The 18,854-nt window shown below is 33.4% G+C and overlaps 1 protein-coding gene across 12 annotated transcripts in view; it reads right to left on the bottom strand.

Moving 5' to 3' along the window:
* The window catches only part of CACNA2D1 (calcium voltage-gated channel auxiliary subunit alpha2delta 1), a 648,555-nt gene that overhangs the window by 110,461 nt on the left and 519,240 nt on the right, over positions 1-18,854 (bottom strand). For all 12 annotated transcript variants that reach the window (XR_008912227.1, XM_056799476.1, XM_056799477.1 and 9 more), the window contains exon 11: positions 2,867-3,025. Coding sequence is in view for 11 of the 12 variants with exons in the window: in XM_056799476.1 (XP_056655454.1) it covers positions 2,867-3,025 (159 nt within the window). In the remaining variant the exon portion in view is untranslated. The remainder of the gene's footprint in view (positions 1-2,866; positions 3,026-18,854) is intronic.

Below are 18,854 nucleotides of genomic sequence, written 5' to 3'. Positions count from 1 at the left end.
CACAACCAGAAGCATGTAAAATATGCAGGGACAGCTTATAGAGGACTAATGGGAGAGAAACAAATTATTATTTTAATAAAACTAAAATAAATAGATAAATGAAAGTGAAGCTAATAAGTTAGAACATTACATCTCTGAAGTAGTACTATTTCAGGGAGTACTACTTGTAGAATTAATTCAGGCTGGTATCTAAGGTGGTGCCATGGGGATCAGTGATAAGTCTAATTCTATGTAACACCTTCATCAGTGATGTGGAAGAGTGAATGCACTGTGCTAGAATGAAATTCCCGAACTGCAAGGAATTAAAATATGGTTCAGCTCCAGCGAACATTATAGAAATTCTATTTTACAATGTGAAGTGGTAGGAGCATTTGAGAGAACATCATAATGATATTTAACTTGAAAAAGGTAAACCATGATGACGGAATGAAGTTGGAAAAAAAAAAAAACCAAAACAAAGATATTCCATACAAAAGAGAAGAATGGAAAGCAGAAATTCTGGGAGAGACTTTGGGAATAACTGAGCACATATTAGAAAAGCACTTGCAAATGTTGTGTGTTGGCACAAAAGGCCAATATGATTTGGATCCTGTGAGCAAAGGCAGCAGGTAATGAATCTGGGACTTAATATTTGCTCTCTAGTGAGATTGCTTCTGAAATACTACATTTGGTTTCAGGCACCTCATTACCAGACTATTATAAGCAAAACTAGAGGGAATGCAGAAAGGCAAACCAAAATAATTAAAAGGCTATGACCCAGAAAACTTGATTACTATTTCAGGGCCAAAACCCCCACAAAACATCCAAATTATAGTAGTGTTCTCTTCCACTCCTGAAAGTAAAATGTTTCTATATCTGTTGAGAGTTAAAATAAGTAACATGACATTTCTTTTATTTTTTAAATACTAAAATGAGTTTAATATTTAAAATCCAAAATTCCTATACTGTGTCTATGTTTTTACCTTAAATATTTTTAGAAAATAATGTACGGCTAAAATAAAATGAAAGATGATTGGCAAAATCCCCCACACCCAATAGATTAAAAAAACTCCATCAATATAATTTATAACTCTTTGCTATTTTAATAACAATTGAATTCTCTAATTTGAACCAGTACCATGTTTGTAATTTTTCTTTTGGGAGGAGATAGGAGAAAGTGAAGGAAGGGATAATGCCATTATTACCAATACTCATTAGCAATACCCTGATGCTAATGCATTACATAGAAAAAAAGAAACCCTAAACTATTATTTTGCTTCTATTTTTTCCAACAAAGAGATTGATATTTTAATTTTTAATGACAGAATGAATTAGACATCTAACAGGAAAGTGAATTAAAAAAAATAGGGGAAGACATGATAAAAAAGCATCCAGTGATCCTCATTAAGTTAAAAACATGTGGTTCAGAAGGGACTATATATAAAAACAAATGGCCCCAGAGGGAAAAATTAGAAATGAGCAGAAATTGTGGAAAGCAGATTGTGGTTAAGTATGAAGGGGAAAAACTCTCTCTAAATAGAAGTATCAAAAATTAAGAGTTGGCTAAGTAGGTAGACTCTGCTCTTATAGTATACTCTCTATTTAAGTAGAGGGTAGATGGGCATTTATTAGTAATTAATACAAGTGATTCCTCTATGTAGAGGTTAGATTAGTGGACCTCTAAGATCTCTTCCACTTGAGAGATTCTGTGATGCCAATAATGTAGCAATGTATATTGCTTGTGTATATCTTTTTTTTTTTTTAAAAACCCTTAACCTCTGTCTTCTTAGAATCAAACCTGTGTATTGGTTCTAAGGCAGAAGACTGGTAAGGGCTAGGCAATGGGGGTTAAGTGACTTGCCCAGGGTCACACAGTGAGGAAGTGTCTAAGGCCAGGTTTGAAACTAGAACTTCTCATCTCTAGGTCTGGCTCTCAATCCACTGAGCCACCAAGCTGCCCCCTCATATCTATCTATCTATATATATATATATATACACATATATCTTTAATAATTAAAGGTAATTTTTGTTCCTTCAAGGCAAAATTATAGCTCTTTGTATGTTGAACACTCATATAACTTCTCTTCTTTTATAATACTAATGGCATCATGTTTAAGAGTGTAAGTATAGACTGAAAAAACCCCTGAATACCCTGGCAACCAAAACAAGATGTTTATAGCTAAATTGATTCTCCAGGAACTGATGATTGAAAATAAATGTCACTAGAAATGTATTAGGTAAAATGATGAGAGGTTTTCAAAAGATTCAAGTAAATCAAATCAATAAACATTTATTGAGTAACTGTCGTATATGTTTTAAAGAATTTGATGAGAGGAATTAAAGAAATAAACCAAAAAAAAAAACCCATCTACATTGCCTTCCTGAATTTGCTTATCTATATCTAATTTATTAATAGGATCACAGCTTTAGACCTATTAAGGAATATAAGGAACTGAGTTTAAACCCCTTACTTTCCTTAAGGCCTTTAAGATGTTAAGTAATTTGCTTGGGGTTACACAATAATATAGTGGCTGAAGCCAGAATTTGAACCCTGGTCTTTTGGACTCTACTCTCAGCACTCTAATTGCTAACCAGATAGTACTCAATATATACTAATTTGATATTTTTAAATGAAACTAATCCAATTGTCTCAGACATGGGAACAAACGAAATTAGGGAAAATTTCTAAAAAAGAAGGCAAAACATGTTTCCTAGTTTAAAATTACCAAGCTTTCGAAGCACAGCAAAAAGAAAAGGGAGATGGTGGGTTTTCTACCAATGACCGCTAAAGAGATGTTGGGTTGTACTCCAATATCATGCTGAAAATCTGAACATTGACCTGTTTCTATGGTTCACAAATCATCTGGGAAACAATATGGATACTTACATTTAGCAACTGCTCAAAAGCAAAACTAAAGCCTTTTTTATAATCTGTGATGCCTTTAGCAGTGATGTTGTTCACAGCATCTTTCAGCACTTTCTTGTTTCTTACATTAGCTTGGACAAGATGTTGAAAGCAGCTCACATCCTGGGCATTACTGTTAAACTGAAAAATAAAATAATATATATGTATGTATATGAAAAATAAAAGTACACATTACTTTCCATTTTTCCTTTTTCTATTTCCAAGCACATGGTCTTGGGATGATTATCTTATCTTTTAAAAGGAAATCTAAGTACATTATCAAATTACAAATAGATAGGTCAGGTTAAAGAATGGTTTTGAACAATGTCTTTCCCTAAGCTATGTGAACTTGTTCATGTAACTTCACCTCAGTTGTCTCATCTGTAAAATGAGGATGCTGGACCAATACCTTTATAGAAGTTCTTATTCAACTTGCCATTGTATAAAGTACATGAATTTTTGAAAGGTTAGACAAAAAGAAGTCATAACCAACACGTACAAATATGTAGAATAATACAGAAAGATCAATATTTCTTTGTCTAATTAGGTGAGCCTTGTTAGGAGAATTTGGTTCTGAAAAACAGGGTGGAGATTTGATAGACCTAAAGATGGATGGTTCCAACATCTGGTGCCAGTTTGGGCATTATCTTTAACTTTAGAACAATCAAATGACAGAACATCTGACCCAGCTGGATTTATAAATGTAAGATCACAGAGACTGTCAGTGGTTGGCAAACATTGATATTTAGATGATACACAAATGCTTATGGATTAGGAAAAATCAGGTGAAAAGATGCTTTGGATTGACATAAAATGCAAGCATCTGTGACAATAGCCTGTAACTTAAAGAGAAATGGAATAGAGGGCAGCCAGGTGGTTCAGTGGATTAAGAGCCAGCCCTAAGGACTGGAGGTCCTGGGTTCTAATTTGGCTTTGGAAACTTCTTAGCTGTGGGATCCAAAGCACGTCACTTAACACTCTATTGCCTAGCTCTTACCCCTCTTCTGCCTGGGAACTAGTACACAATATTGATCCCAAGACAAAATGTAAGGGTTTTAATAAAAAAGAAGAAAATGCAATAAAGTCACCACTGATAAAAGGCTCCAAAAGTGTGCATTGTAAAGGCTCTGGTGAATTGGAGAAGTTTATCCAACTTCCTAAACCAAATACAAACAGTGTAAACATACTTGACAACATGTGGGAAACTCTGGCTTCCGGACTGATAAGTAAAGCAATCCATTTGCCCTGGGTTGCTTGTTAGGAAAAGAGGCAACTGACTTGCTAGAATTCACATGTCATTTGTGTCCTGGAATTGTGTGTGCACAGAGGACATAGATTTCTGCTTGAATAATTCTGAAGAAAATCATGTTGCCATGAGGAGGGGCCCCAGTGACCTGTACTACATATCTATACAGGGGAACAACATGATTCATGGAAATATAGGAATATAAGACTTATAAGATAGGAGATTCTTTTACATATATATATATAATTTAATTAACAACATAGAAAGTGGGGTCCTTGAATGCTAATTTACATTTATAGTATCATTTTAAAAGAGAATATATTCCTTTAACATGGAAGTAGAAGAATTTTATAAATTTATTTTAGTTATTTTACAAGTTAAGAAACGAAGATGTTAAGTGACTTCCCCTACTTGGCAAAGATATTTAGGCAAAATGAAGCCTGTGGGGTCTTTGATTTCTAATCTTCAAACATAGAAATATACCATATATTTAAAAAAAATTGCTTTTGATTATCCCTCTAGCATACTATATTTTCATTTCACACATTCTTTACACAGCATCTCAACCTATTTGTATTCTTTTGTATTCTCTTGAAATAGCCTAACTTTTTATTGTCAGTTAAATCATAGAACCATAAAGTTTGGGTATGGAAAAGACTTTATCAAACATAGTAATTAGGTTGCAAAATGGGTAAAGCACTGAAAAATCAGAAAGATCAGGGTTCAAATTTGATCTCAGATACTAGCTCTGTGACCTTAGTCAAGGCACTTAATTTTTTGATTGCCTTAGTTTCCATGGTTGTCAAATGGGGATAATAATAGCACTTAAGAGTCAGGACTGTGTGGATAAAATGAGATAATATGTAGAGTCAGTAGCACATACTGGGCACTATACAAATGATAACAATGATGAGGAAAAGGGGGAAGAAGAGGATATTTACATCATTTTGGGACCAGAAAAGGAAACTGAGGTGTAGAGAAGGGAACATGACATTTTAGAGAAAATCGAAATCCATGAAAAATTATTTAAAAGAGAAGAAACAAAATGTCAAAAACCACCTGAGTAAAAGTATAATCTATGGTAAACACTGCATATGCAGGATAGCTTATAGAATTATACTCACAGAATCTTATTACTTTTTGATATTCAAATGCATTTGAAAGAAGATAAATAGATCCTCTAAGAGAATTTAATCAAGTAAATAGTTTTTTCTCCATTGGAGACATTTTAAAAATCTATTTTGACTGTAATAGGATAGTTCCAGAGTTATTTATGCAATAAACGAACATATGAATACATTCATTTGCTTTTTGTCTTTTTTACTTACATTAATGTGTTATAAAAATGGGCAATATAAAATGTCAATGACATAAAGCAATGCATTCAATCCCTTGTTCCTTATTCCTAAGAGTGCTATCCTCCTAAAATGATTTTATTAAATATGTAATTTATTATAAATTTAGCATCAAACAATAATAAAATTGATTAAAGTTATGTTTGCAACAAATACAATTTTTTAAAGACTTTAACACAAAGTTAATTCTAGCAATTACTATGCTCCTGTTTTCTTCATTCATCACTTTATTTGAACATATATTTATTCTCTCTCTCCCCCATTTCCTTCCTCTATCTCTTATATATATATATATATATATATATATATATATAGAGAGAGAGAGAGAGAGAGAGAGAGAGATAGATAGCCACTAGGTATACTAATTTAGTTCTGCTTTTGTCATTTCCTGTTTTTAACATATTTTTACTTTTCTTTATGCCTTGCAATTTTATTAAAGATTATATAATATTCCAATATGTTGATACATGTTGTTTTCCTATTAAAATGTTTTCCTTAACTTCTTTTACACAGATCAGCCATTCTAAAATTATTTGATGCTATTTGCCCAAGTCTTAAAAACCTAAAGTCTCAAACCTAAGAGGACCTAAAACAAAATATTACCCTCCTTGCACCAAAGTGAGGCTTGCATTTATAGTTGGTATGGAAATAGAAACCAAAAAGGAGACACTAGCAAGGAATAGCTGTAAAACCTGAAAATTGAGTATATTCATTCCCAGATTGCCTCTGGTTTTCATAATAGGAAGATCAAAACAGATTTAAAAACTGAGTAGTAGAAATACATGGATGTTATTGCAGCAAAGGTTTATATCATTTGTGTTTAAATTTGGCTTTCATAAACTATAAATCAAGTTTATCCTCAATGATTCTCTATTTCTGTTTAGAATTATCTAAGCCAAACTTTGCTTTTATAAATATAGTAGTGAAAGTATAAGTATATATAGAGAATTTGTTTGTATTTATAATGACATTTAAATAAAGTAATGATTTAATCTGATTTAAGTTTCTGAATTAATAAAAATCTTTTAAATATATTCACCCCAGGTTAAAATCTCATTTGATGTTCTAGGATTTTTCAATTTCATCAAGCTCCTCATCAGAGTGGGATTTTTAAAACAAAAATAAAAAAAAACCCGAGGTTACATTAGCAATAATAAAGCATTATTATCTAATATTATATAAATATAGGATATAGGTATTGGAACTATGGTTTCACTGATACAGGGAACTTCTAAAGGATGAAACTCCTTCAATGCATACAATCCAGAACTTTCTCTAGTTGTCCAGGGTCTTGAAATGTTAAGTGATACGCCTGGAGTCATGCCAATAGGGTATCTTAGAGGATGGATGAGGAATCATGTCCTTCTGGCCACAAGGCTAGCTTTCTCCACTCTATCCTATTTCCCTGGGCAAGGAATGAAGATACACTTGAAAAAGCATTTATTTTATATAATATGATAATCAAAGACCTACCTATGATTATGTGTGTACGCATAAAACTTCCCTGTCTCTCACACTAATGCTAATAGACCAGGTGTCTGTTTTCCAACACATCTGAGGGCACACTTCCTGGTCCCTTGACTGATTTGGGAGAAGTGTAGTTATAGCACTGCATATAATATAAATATCTTACAACTTTTTCACTCCTTAACTAAAAAATATTTTGCAACAAATCTTGTTTGTATTTTTCAGTTGTGTCTGACTCATCATGACACCATTTGGGGTTTTCTGGGCAAAAATACTGGAGTGGTTGGCCATTTCCTTCTCCAGCTTATTTTACAGATGAGGAAACTGAAGCAAACATGGTCAAGTGACTTGCCCAGGGTCATACTGGCTAGTATGTATCTGAGGCCACTCCCAGGGCTGGCACCCTGTTTTATGCAACCAATAGGTTCCAAGACTCTGAAAATTGAGTTGAAAATTGAACATAATAGTGAACACCATTATTTAATGAGTATTTCTTATCTGAACATACTGAAACACTTTACAACTTTTCTTAGGTTTATATGAACTACCAGCATCCCTATTCTTGTGCTTTGAAGCCATTCTTAATGTTTAAAGAGCATTAATAAAACCAAGGGAAGCCCTGCTCTGCTATGGACATTATTTTTCACAAGCAAGAGCTCCAAACAAAAACTAATGAGGAAGGTGATGTTTGGTGTAATCCAGCATAGAGTCAAGGGACACTTCTCAGAGAGAGAATGTGTGTGGCTGGGTGAACTGCTGTGAGACTATGCGACTACAAGTTCTTTGAGGGCAAGGGCAATTGTTGTTTTATTTATTTATTTTAACTTTCTTTGAACTCCTTGTGTATAGTAGAGTGCCTGGCACAGAGCCAGCACTTATGAAAAAATGCTTGATAATCTGTTGATTTGACATGCACAGATATGTAAACACATATACATACATCCATATATTCACAGTATTCAAATGAACTTAAATTTAGTCCAATAGAAGTCAAGTCAGATGAACATGGAAGTACCTTCTTTCTTTGAATAACTGAGTTTAAAGTTTGACCATTAATTCTATATGCAATTTCCAACGCTAATGCCAAATAAATTTAATTATATGTATCGCTTATACTGTAGATCATAGGAATAAAAACAATAAGTTGTTATTCTATCTGGGAAAGGGAACAAGAGGAGTTCCCTTGCAATGGGTCTTGAAGTCACTATTAAGGAGATTGATACCATAGTTAATTACTCTGCATCAGGGGTTCATAACTTAGCTTTTGTGAATTTTTGAGAAATATTTTAAAATGAATTCCAATATAATTTGCTTCCTATGTAATCCTGTTCTTATGTTATTAAATTTAAAACATAATTTTTGGAAAGGTCTGTGATTTCACCAAATTTTAAAATAGATCAATGCCACAAAAACGTTGTTTTATTTCAATTAACTATTATTTATTAACTAAAAAAGAAAAATAAATATAGCTCAAGTGTTCTTTGTAATCACTAGAATGCTTATATTCTTAATATGTCCTAAATAACTTTGTGATCTTATTTCCCCCTTACAATATAAATTACATATATTTAATTTAGATGATTTATGGTCATTTAGATAGGTTCTTATTTTTTGATGTGAAAAAGTGTTTCAGAGCTAAATTTAACTGCTTGGAAGGTACTTGATTAGGTATTTCTTCTCTGGATCCATGAGTACATTGTACCGAAAGAGAACTGATATATGAGACTGAAAAAAATGAGATTTTTATCTACTGTGGCAAAATATCAAAGAACTCATATCAATTCCAGAAATATATCACACACACTCATTTATATCCATGATACAGTCAAAAATGTAAGGAAACTCAAGCATAGAATGTTTTGACCACAAGATGGCAATGCAGGAAAGAACAAAAATTCCTAGGTCTGTGAATACTGTGTTCTAAGGTTGGTGTATATAATTTTCCAACATTCCCACCCTTTTCCAATGAAAATGTCAAGCAATGTAAATTTTTATGAATGTCACACATTTTTTCATTAAACTCAGATTACCTTTTTTTGTATGCCTCACTTTTTGTCTTACTTAAATTCAAAATAACATAGACCACTTCTGCTATAAACTACAGGAGATTAAGAAGAGATATTTACATTGTTTTAGGTAATATATGTATATTATAAAACACCTACTCCCATACTGACCATGTTTACAGTAAGAAAATTACACAGATTACTCTTTGAAAATATTAACGTGATGCTCTTTTGAAGTTTAGTTTAGACTATATTTTTGGTCACTGTAAGAAGTTTCAAAATACAGAAACTTGCTCCAATAATTCAGTTGAGCTATTCTAAGATCATTTTTTTGAAATATATTTGGGAATACTAAACTGAGGTCTTCCTGACTCTTTGTTTCATAAGTAAAAGCACATGATTTTTTTCTTATAATTTGTAGCTTGGAAGTACCTGAATGTATAATTCAGACTTAAAGTATAAATACTATTGAAATTGATTTCATCTATTAAATATTTCAGGCAGAAAGTATTAACAAGACAAAACATTACATAAAAATGTGGATTAAAATTCAGCTAGTACAATGCAAACCATATCTGTATAAAACTGTTCAACTGACTAAGATTTATTGCTCTTATTTTAATCTCAAACTTATAAGTACTCAAAGAACTAGTTCTGCCTATTTGATAATAAATTAGATTTCTTGTGGTACTATGATCATTTAGAGTTTAAAGTCCCATTGCTAATAAATAAGGAATTAAGAAAAGATGTAAAATAATAAGTGAAACAAACTAATAAATCTGGATCACATAACTTTGAGAAGGGCTAATATTCAATGATAGTAAATATCTCCATATTTTTTTTTTATATAAACCCTTATCTTCCATCTTGGAGTCAATACTATGTATTGGCTCCAAGGCAGAAGAGTGGTAAGGGCTAGGCAATGGGGGTCAAGTGACTTGCCCAGGGTCACACAGCTGGCAAGTATCTGAGGTCAGATTTGAACCTAGGATCTCCCGTCTCTAGGCCTGACTCTCAATCCACTGTGCTACCCAGCTGACCCCTCCATATTTTAATAGATAGAACATTGAACTTGAAAAGGAAAAAATAACACATTACAACCAAAGTTCTGCCAATCAATACATTTATGAGCTTGGGTAAATAACTTCTATGGGCTTCAGTTTCTTCATCTGTAAAGTCAGTAGAATCAACTAGATAATCTCTGATATCCATTCGATCTGCTCTATAATTTTATAACCTGTCATCAGAGATATAGAAAATAGATATAAATACTTCAGCAAGACAGATAGACACACACAAACACTGTAAGCCTATGACATGACCCTTATTTTCAAGGATTTAAAAATACTATATTCATTAGGAAAAAAAAGTTTCATGTGAGGATGTAGGAGGACCAAACTTGTTGACAGGAAGTCTCAGGGAAAGTTTCATGAAAGAGTCAATGTTTGAAGACTGAAGGATGAAGAGGATTTCATACCAGATGCTTTAGAATTTTGCTACTAAGTGACAGACAAGCACACAAAAAAACCTACGAAAAAGATGGAAATTTATGTTATTTATGGATAGGAGATGACTTTTTAAAATTAAATAGAAGGTATTAATAAGGATCAAATAGAAGTGTTCACACTAAAATAAAAAAATAATTACAACAAAATATAGTTAAAAGGATGATAAGTAATAATTTATGATGAATACAATGGATTAAAATTTAATATCATATCTGCAAGCAAGTACTAAAAATGTAAAAAAGGTAACTCCCAGGCCATAAAAGATAAGTGACCAAAGGAAGGACACATCCCTCAAAAAGAGAAAATACTAATTACTTTAAGTTATACTTATCTACACTAATAGTCAAAGACATTCACACCAATCAAATTGGCAAAAATAATTAAAGAAGATGAGATTCAATACTGACCAGCTTAAACTCAACTGTATTCAATAACTGTATTATTTGCCAGCCACTGTGCTAGGAACTAAGGGATATGAAGACAAAAATGAAGTATTTTACCTCAAGAGTTTTGTTTCTTTTGGCAATAAAGCACAGACTTGGATTATATGCACATATACATATACATACATACACATATAGGTATATATATGTGCATATATATGTATATTACATATAGAAAGCAATGTTTGTGGGGTAAGAAGAACACTAACCACCAAGAAAATTGGGAAAAGGTTTCATGTAGCATGAGACATTAACCAAGCCTTGAGTGTAATTAGTGATGAAAAGAGGGAAAAGAGAAGAGGAAAGCATTCCAGGTAGAGGGGCAGCCTGGGTGAAGATGCAGAGGTGGACCATGAAAGTTATATTAGACACCAGCAAGTAGGCCATTTACAAGGTACATAAAATTTGTAAGGGGAGATAATATGAATATAGCTGGAAGGAGAGTTTTTTAGCCAGTATTTATGGAAGTTTTGAAATCCAAATAAAGGAATTTCCACTTTATCCTTCATTGGCATTGGATAGCCAGTCACTAAAGCTTGTAGTGGAGATTAATGCAGTTAGGGGTATGCTTCAATTATACTTCTTTTGGAAGATGAATGGGGCCAAATCTCTGTGGAGACAATTGGGAAGCTATTTTAATAGTCTAAGGGAGAGGTGTTAAGAGTCTGAACAAGTGCAGTTGGATCAGGGATGGAGTAAGAAGGGAAATATTACAGGGGTGAAATCAATAAAACTTGAAAGTTGATGCCAGGTTTATACCCTAAAAAAGATCATAAGGAAAAAAAAGACTTATAGTATTCATAGCTGCACTCTTTGTGGTGGCAAAAAATTGGAAAATGAGGGGATGCCCTTCAATTGGGGAATGGCTGAACAAATTGTCATATCTGTTGGTGATGGAATACTATTGTGCTAAAAGGAATAATGAAGTGGAGGAATTCCATGGAAGGACCTCCAGGAATTGATGCAGAGTGAGAGGGGCAGAACCAGGAGAACCTTTTACACAGAGACTGATACACTGTGGTACAATCGAATGTAATGGACTCCTCCATTAGCAGCAATGCAACAATCAAGGACAATTCTGGAGAATTTATGAGAAAGAATACTATCCACATTCAGAGGAAGAACTGTGAGAGTAGAAACACAGAATAAAAACAACTGTATGATTACATGGTTCAATAGGGATATGATTGGGGATGTAGACTCTTAACGATTACCCTAACACAAATATTAATAACATGGAAATAGGTCTTGATCAATGACACATGTAAAACCCAGTGGAATTGCTCTTTGGCTACAAGACGGTGGGGGGAGGGGAGAGAAAAAACATGAATCTTGTAACCATGGAAAAATATTCTAAATTAATGAATAAAATTAAAAATTTTGAGGAAAAAAATACTTGGTAGTTGAATGCATATGGGTGGTAAACAAGAATGAAGGGTCAAGGATAATTCCTTTATGAAATTGAATGATTGGAATAATGGTGGTACCATGAACAGAAATAGAAAAGTTAGGAGGAGGATTGGGGAAAAGATAATATAATCAATTTTGGGCATGTTAAATGACATATCTATGGAAAAATCATATAGCTATGTCCTATGTAGAGATAAAGGATTGATACTTAAGAGAATGTTACGGGCTAGATATGTGAGACTGGAGGCATCTGCACTGAGCTGATAGGTGAATGTATAAGAGTTACTGAGATTATCAAGAAAGTATAAAGAGGGAAATAGAGAAATCTCAGTAGAGAGCCTTGGGGCTGACTCATGAATAAGTAGCAAGAATGAATGATCTTACAAAGTATGTTGAGTAGATTTATTCAGACAGACAGAAAGTCATGATGGAATATCATTTTTAATATGCCATTTTATGCAACAAAGGCATAATAAACTAATTAGGTACTTAAACACAAATAAAGGATGAGGAGAGATTTAATAGATAAAGAGTAAGAAAGTTTCTAGAGAAGTGTGTGAACAAAGCCACTGAGATGGGAAATCAAAGAACATATCAACTGGACTGAAGCATTCTGCACCAATATTTTTCAGCAGAGTAGCAGCATGATGAGAACAGTGTTTAAGAAAAGTAATTCTAGCAGAGCCACAAAGAAAATATGGATTGTAGGGGGAAAAAATGGAGGCAGGAAAGACCTGTTATGAGGCTAATGAAGTAGTCTTGGAGGGCTTTAGTAATAAAAGCCTAGACTATGTGGTCTTAGGGAAGAGCAGAAGGGCTAGATGAGGAGCTAGAAGGCTAACTGATATGATTAATGAAGGCAAGTTAAAGTAAAACATAACCCCCCCCCCAAGATTTCAGAAGTGATGGATAGGGGGGAAATGGATGAATAAATTTAAGAATAGTGTGTTCAAGGGAAAAAGCTCAGTTTGAGTCTCAGTTTAAGAGATCTGAGGCTGTGGTACAAAATTCAAGTAGAAATACCCCAAAACCCAAATACCCCAAAGTAGGTTAGTCAGAAGCACCAAAAAGACTTCAAAGTTGGGAAGACATTTAGGAGACATTTAAATAAAGGTGTGGATTGAAATCATAAAGTAAATGAGATTGTCAAAGGAACAAGTAAAGTTTCAAAGTCAGACCAATAGTAAAATGAGAAGAAGAGATGGACATACATTTTTTCTAATTATAATTTTGCGTTGTTCCATCTTTCCCTTTGCCATATCACCTCTAAACTTGTTTTTGTTGTTGTTGTTGTTTTCATTTTTTGTCCTCACCATGACTTTCACTATTCATTTCTTTCTCTGGCCATCAATTTTTACTGACTACATTCTCTTCCCTTCCTTTTCCTTATCCCAACTTCTTGGTCCATTAGTTCAGCACTATACTATCCTTCACACTCAAATCCCATGACCCTTTTTCTTATCACAGATGATATGTTACAAAACTCAACCTTGGATTCCTCCTATCATCTGCCTTCTGCATTCCCTTTTATATGTTGCTGAACAGAACTGGAGGAAAATAAGAAATCTATGTTGATTGAGTCCAATAAAATACTTGTTCCCTCATCTCAATTTTTATCGTTAGCCTAATCTGTACATTTAACATAGTGCTTGGCACATAGTAGGCAGTTAATAATTGTTCATTGCTTGCTTGACTGAGTGAATAATTTTGTCCTGAGTGAGGTAATCATTTTTCAGCTCCCTAATTGTCCTACAATGGCTTTCTCAAACCTTGTTAGCCTTCTTTAATCTTCCCATAGCAACTTCCTTCCCAAACCTGATGTGTGGCTACAGAAAAATGGAAAGGGGCAGTAGAAAGTGAGAGGTTCAAGACACCTGCAAGAAGGAATGACTAGTGGAACACAGTCCAGGAGGCAATTGTATTAAGGCTATGGGGAGACTGATCAAATCTAACATGTAGCAGTGATATAATTTCTTTAATGAACAGAGAGGAAGTAAACTTTGTTGGGAAGGTTTATGGAATGGAGAAGGAAAATCAAGGTATCCTTTAGAGGATTTTAAAGTCCTCAGCACAAAACCAAAGATATTTATGATATAATTTTCAGAAAAAGAATGGTGAATATGGGAAATGAAATATAATTTATTAAATGAAATTAGCATTTAATTTGATAATATTTAATAGTCATCTCAAAATGTGATTTGGAATTTTGGACCAAGTCTTAAAATAGTAATGATGGACTTTTGACCAGATGGAGTAGATCTAATAAAGGCCAATAAAAACTTATTTGCTTAGAGAGATGTGCAAATCTGATGAGGAGGGTTTAAAATGGAAATGGAGGGAGACAGAGAAAATTACCTATATACATATATATATATATATATCCACTAAGCGTTATATGACAAAGATGGTGCATATGACATAGGAAGAAGGCTATCAGGTGATAGATAGGCAGAGAGACAGACAGACAAATAGAAAGATAGAAATATGTGTGAGTATATACAAACATATATATACATACACACATATATGTGAAAAACTCTTTAAAAGGTATAGTAATAAAATTTTTGGCCTTAGGCATCTACATGTCAATGTGTAGAGTACTGATGAGATATAAAGTCAATTTAAGATCATAATGCCAAAAAGTAAATTTTATTTCATATATATCACTGAAATTTTGTCAGATAAGTGATCGGAAACCCCAACATTATGAATTATTTCCTTATTCTCATAATCTACCATAAATATGTTAGAGATTTCCAGAATTTTCTATATGCCTAACTCCTAAGAACTGTGAATGTATCTTCAGTGTACCATGTACTTAAAGTAAAAATATTTACCATGCTTCTTAATAGCTTCTTATTATATCTTCCTGGTTAAATATTTGGAAAATCTTTGTTACTTTCTAACCATTTCTTCCCATTTCTTTACTCTAGCAGAGTCTATTTAATTTAATTTTATCATAGCTTATTTCTTATTATCTCTTTTCTTTTAAAATGAATAGAGTAAATTTTAACTCCACACAGGGTCAATATTTAAGATGAAGGTGAAGATATCTCTGGGTAACTTCAATTATTACCCTTCTCTTTCTTTCAAAGTTCCAAGAGGCACAGTGGATAAAGCACTAGGCCTAGATTCAGGAGGATTTAGGTTCAAATCTAACCTCAGACACTTCCTAGCTTTGTGACCCTCACCAAGTTACTTAAGTGCCCAGAATGATGAAGTAGTGAAAACAACTGAATTGGAATAGATGATTCTCTGAAAATTATATTTTCTGCTTTCAAATAGAAAGTCTCTGGATTGAAAGGTTGGGCTTAGTAAAATAGAAAACATCTATGGATAATATGAGCTATATAATTGCTACTTTTTGATGTTTATTTTAGATTTAAACTAACAAAATGTTTTTTACAGCGCAACATAATTCATTTAAAGATAGATGGATACTTCGTTAGTCAACAAAATTATGTTTTTCATGCTGAATTATTTGGAAATAGGAGATCCTCGACCCTTTTTTAGTTTAAATATAAAATAATCATTAAAAAGTAGCAATGATATGGGCTACAAAGGGTTTGAAACAAAGATATTTCTTTTTTTTTCTTATCCTGGTTATCTGTGGGAGTATCAAAGGAAAGATTCAGAGCTAGAGGATGAGGCTCTCTTTCTTTAGGAATGCATATGGCCCTGACACATTTTATCATTTACCTTGCCTAATTTATTCCACTATTTTGTACTATGGTCAATTGGGCTTTGGCTTACTAGTTTTTGGAGAAATCTGCATTTTAAAATTTTTTTCAAGGTATAATTAAGAAGGAAGCATCTCAGACTTGTTAATACAGTAGCTGTTGTTTAGTGACATGGCATCTAGGGAAATACTTAGGGATACCACTATAAAGGTAGTTTCATTCTAATATATCTACAATATTTTCTAAGACATTATGGATATGACATTTTTCATCTGCCACTATTTCTGGGTAAACTTCAGGAATTGTATATTGCCGTGACATCCAAATTCCATAGCAGAGAATTGCTCCTCAACTACCTAGAGAGGCAATGATATTTCCCATTTATTCGCTAAGTAAGAAATTCAGGATTTTATTGGTTTTGTTCAGATATTGTATAAAATGAGAATGAATGACTAAAAAGCCCGCCAGGTGCTGACCTTTAACATAGTGGTTTTAACAAGTTAGTATTTGCCTTTCATCTTCCACAGATTTGCAATATAGCTCTCCTAACCCCCCAGCCTACCCACAATCATAAACAAATTACACTCCCTGTGTCAACATTTGAAGCCTAGTCTGTAAATCAGAGCATGCTGGGATTGAATTGCTGCCCCTATCATCTACCATTTACTGCTATCAAAGCATATAACCGGATTAGTAGAAAAACAGCTATATTACTCTTACATTTAAGCTTTCTTGAACAGCAGGCTCTCTTTCTGCAACAAAGCACAGCCCTGGAGACATCAGAAAAGCATATCCAGAAGGGGAATGATAGAGCAGTAACCCAGACAGCACTTACCAGGTTTACATAGAGCATAGCAATCATTCTCCTTAGAATATGTAAGAAATTGAAAAATACAAAACCAGAAGGAAGAAACCAATTGACTTTTCTGCCTGTGCCTCATAAGGATCTCTGGGTGAGCTTTTATATGACTGATTAAATTGGACTGTCACTTCTCAGGGATGATTGACAGGAGTATAAATCCCTACATCTCAGGTGTGAGTATAAAGAGCCATACATGAGGGCTTTGTGGGACAGCTTGCTCGAAGAACTAAGCTGTAGAAAAACCCTCAGGTTAATTCAACACCTCATTACTAGGCACTGCAACAGCAAGAAAAACTTTAAGCCATATTGCTGGTTTCCTGGCACAGTCAAATTCTGAGGGGAATGGCTAAAATTATAGTTTACAACCTTGAGTTTTAAATCTCCAATTTTATAAAATCCTATTCTAGCAGAGACTACTATGATCATGGAACAATAGAAATTAGAACACAAAAATGTAAAAGCTTCTAGAATTCTTTGCTGGGGACACACTTTACCTTTCATTTAGAAGGATTTGAAATGTTTCTTCAATGCCCATAAAAGCTTTAGCCTACTGTCCTTCCCATCTAAAGCTAAGAATGTTATTTCAGGAAGCCCAAGGATTTATGTTCAAAATTCATATACGTAGCCAATGACAAACATTCTAAAAAAGAATCGTTGTTGTTTGTTTCTTTACAGATATTAATCCGCATGACTTCCAAAGCAGTGATATGTGGTACTGAGACAAAGAAAATGTCAGTAGAAAAGAGATGGCTGCCAGATAGGTTGCCTTGATGTTGGTTAAACTCTCAGTCAATGCAGTGGTGGTTATTTTAGTGCTACAGTGAGCTCCATGTTGAACATGAATAACAAAAAGAATGACATTTTATCTTATTTCAGTGTCAGGATAGTAACAATGACTGAATCTTGATTACTGACTTCAAATCACAGAATCTCAGAGTTGCCAGGGATAGCAGAGATCATCTAGTTTAACTCAAACTTGAACAAAAATAATCCCTTCTACAATATTCCTGGTGGTATCCTCGCAGCCAGCTACTGTGAGAATATGCATCAGAGAGCAAGATTGATAAAGGGTGAAAAGTTCACACAAATAGGACTTTTAAAATATGTTTATTCCTAATAATACTTATATGACTACCAATAATACAACACTGTATTTACAGTTTAATGTAATCTTCCTCAATCTCATTTTTTTCATATAAAAGAAGAAACAAAATTATAAATGCTTTAATTATGTCAAAGCAAGAAGAATCTCTTCAAAGGAAATAACTTCAATGAAGTACAATGATCAGCTGGAAATAACCTCTACTATCTGCAATGCAAGGATCCAGGACAACTCTAAGGAACTCATGGAAAAAGGCTCTCCATTATGGATGAAGGAACTGAGTGTCAATGCAGACTGAAACATAGGATTCTTCTTTATTTCCCTGATGAATTTTGTTCTAGTGCAAGTTATATGTGTCTTCTTTTGCAACATGATGAATATGGAACTATGTATTGTATAATAACACACATGTACAACCTATATCATGTTACATGTTGCCTTGGGGAAGGGGAGGCGTGGGGCAGAGAAAGAACATGGATCACAAAATATCTGAAATGTCTGATTATTGAAAATTGCATTGACATGTAACTGAAAATAAAAACCTTATTAAAAAAAGAATATCTTCAAAAGAATTTCAGTGATCCTAGGGAAACCTTCCTATAAGGAAACTTCATAAATAATGAATGAAAGAATGTATCATTTTAATTTTAAAAAGCTAGCTGAATTATCCAAATTAGATGAATTCCCACTTCTGCTTCCAAGTAACAAATTAAAGGCTCATTTTCAGCTAATAGACACAGTCAAACTAAACCACATAGCTAAGGAAAGCCCAAGTTTTAAGGCTTTGAAAACTGTCAGAGAACAATGAAGTTGAATACATTTTGCCAATGAACAATTACTTTCATTTGATTCAAGAAAACTTTAGGGAATGTCAAAAAGTTGTTACTGATT

Source organism: Monodelphis domestica, chromosome 5 (genome assembly GCF_027887165.1).
Source record: "Monodelphis domestica isolate mMonDom1 chromosome 5, mMonDom1.pri, whole genome shotgun sequence".
In the NCBI taxonomy this organism is placed as follows: Eukaryota; Metazoa; Chordata; class Mammalia; order Didelphimorphia; family Didelphidae; genus Monodelphis; species Monodelphis domestica.
This window is presented reverse-complemented; position numbering and strand designations above follow the sequence as displayed.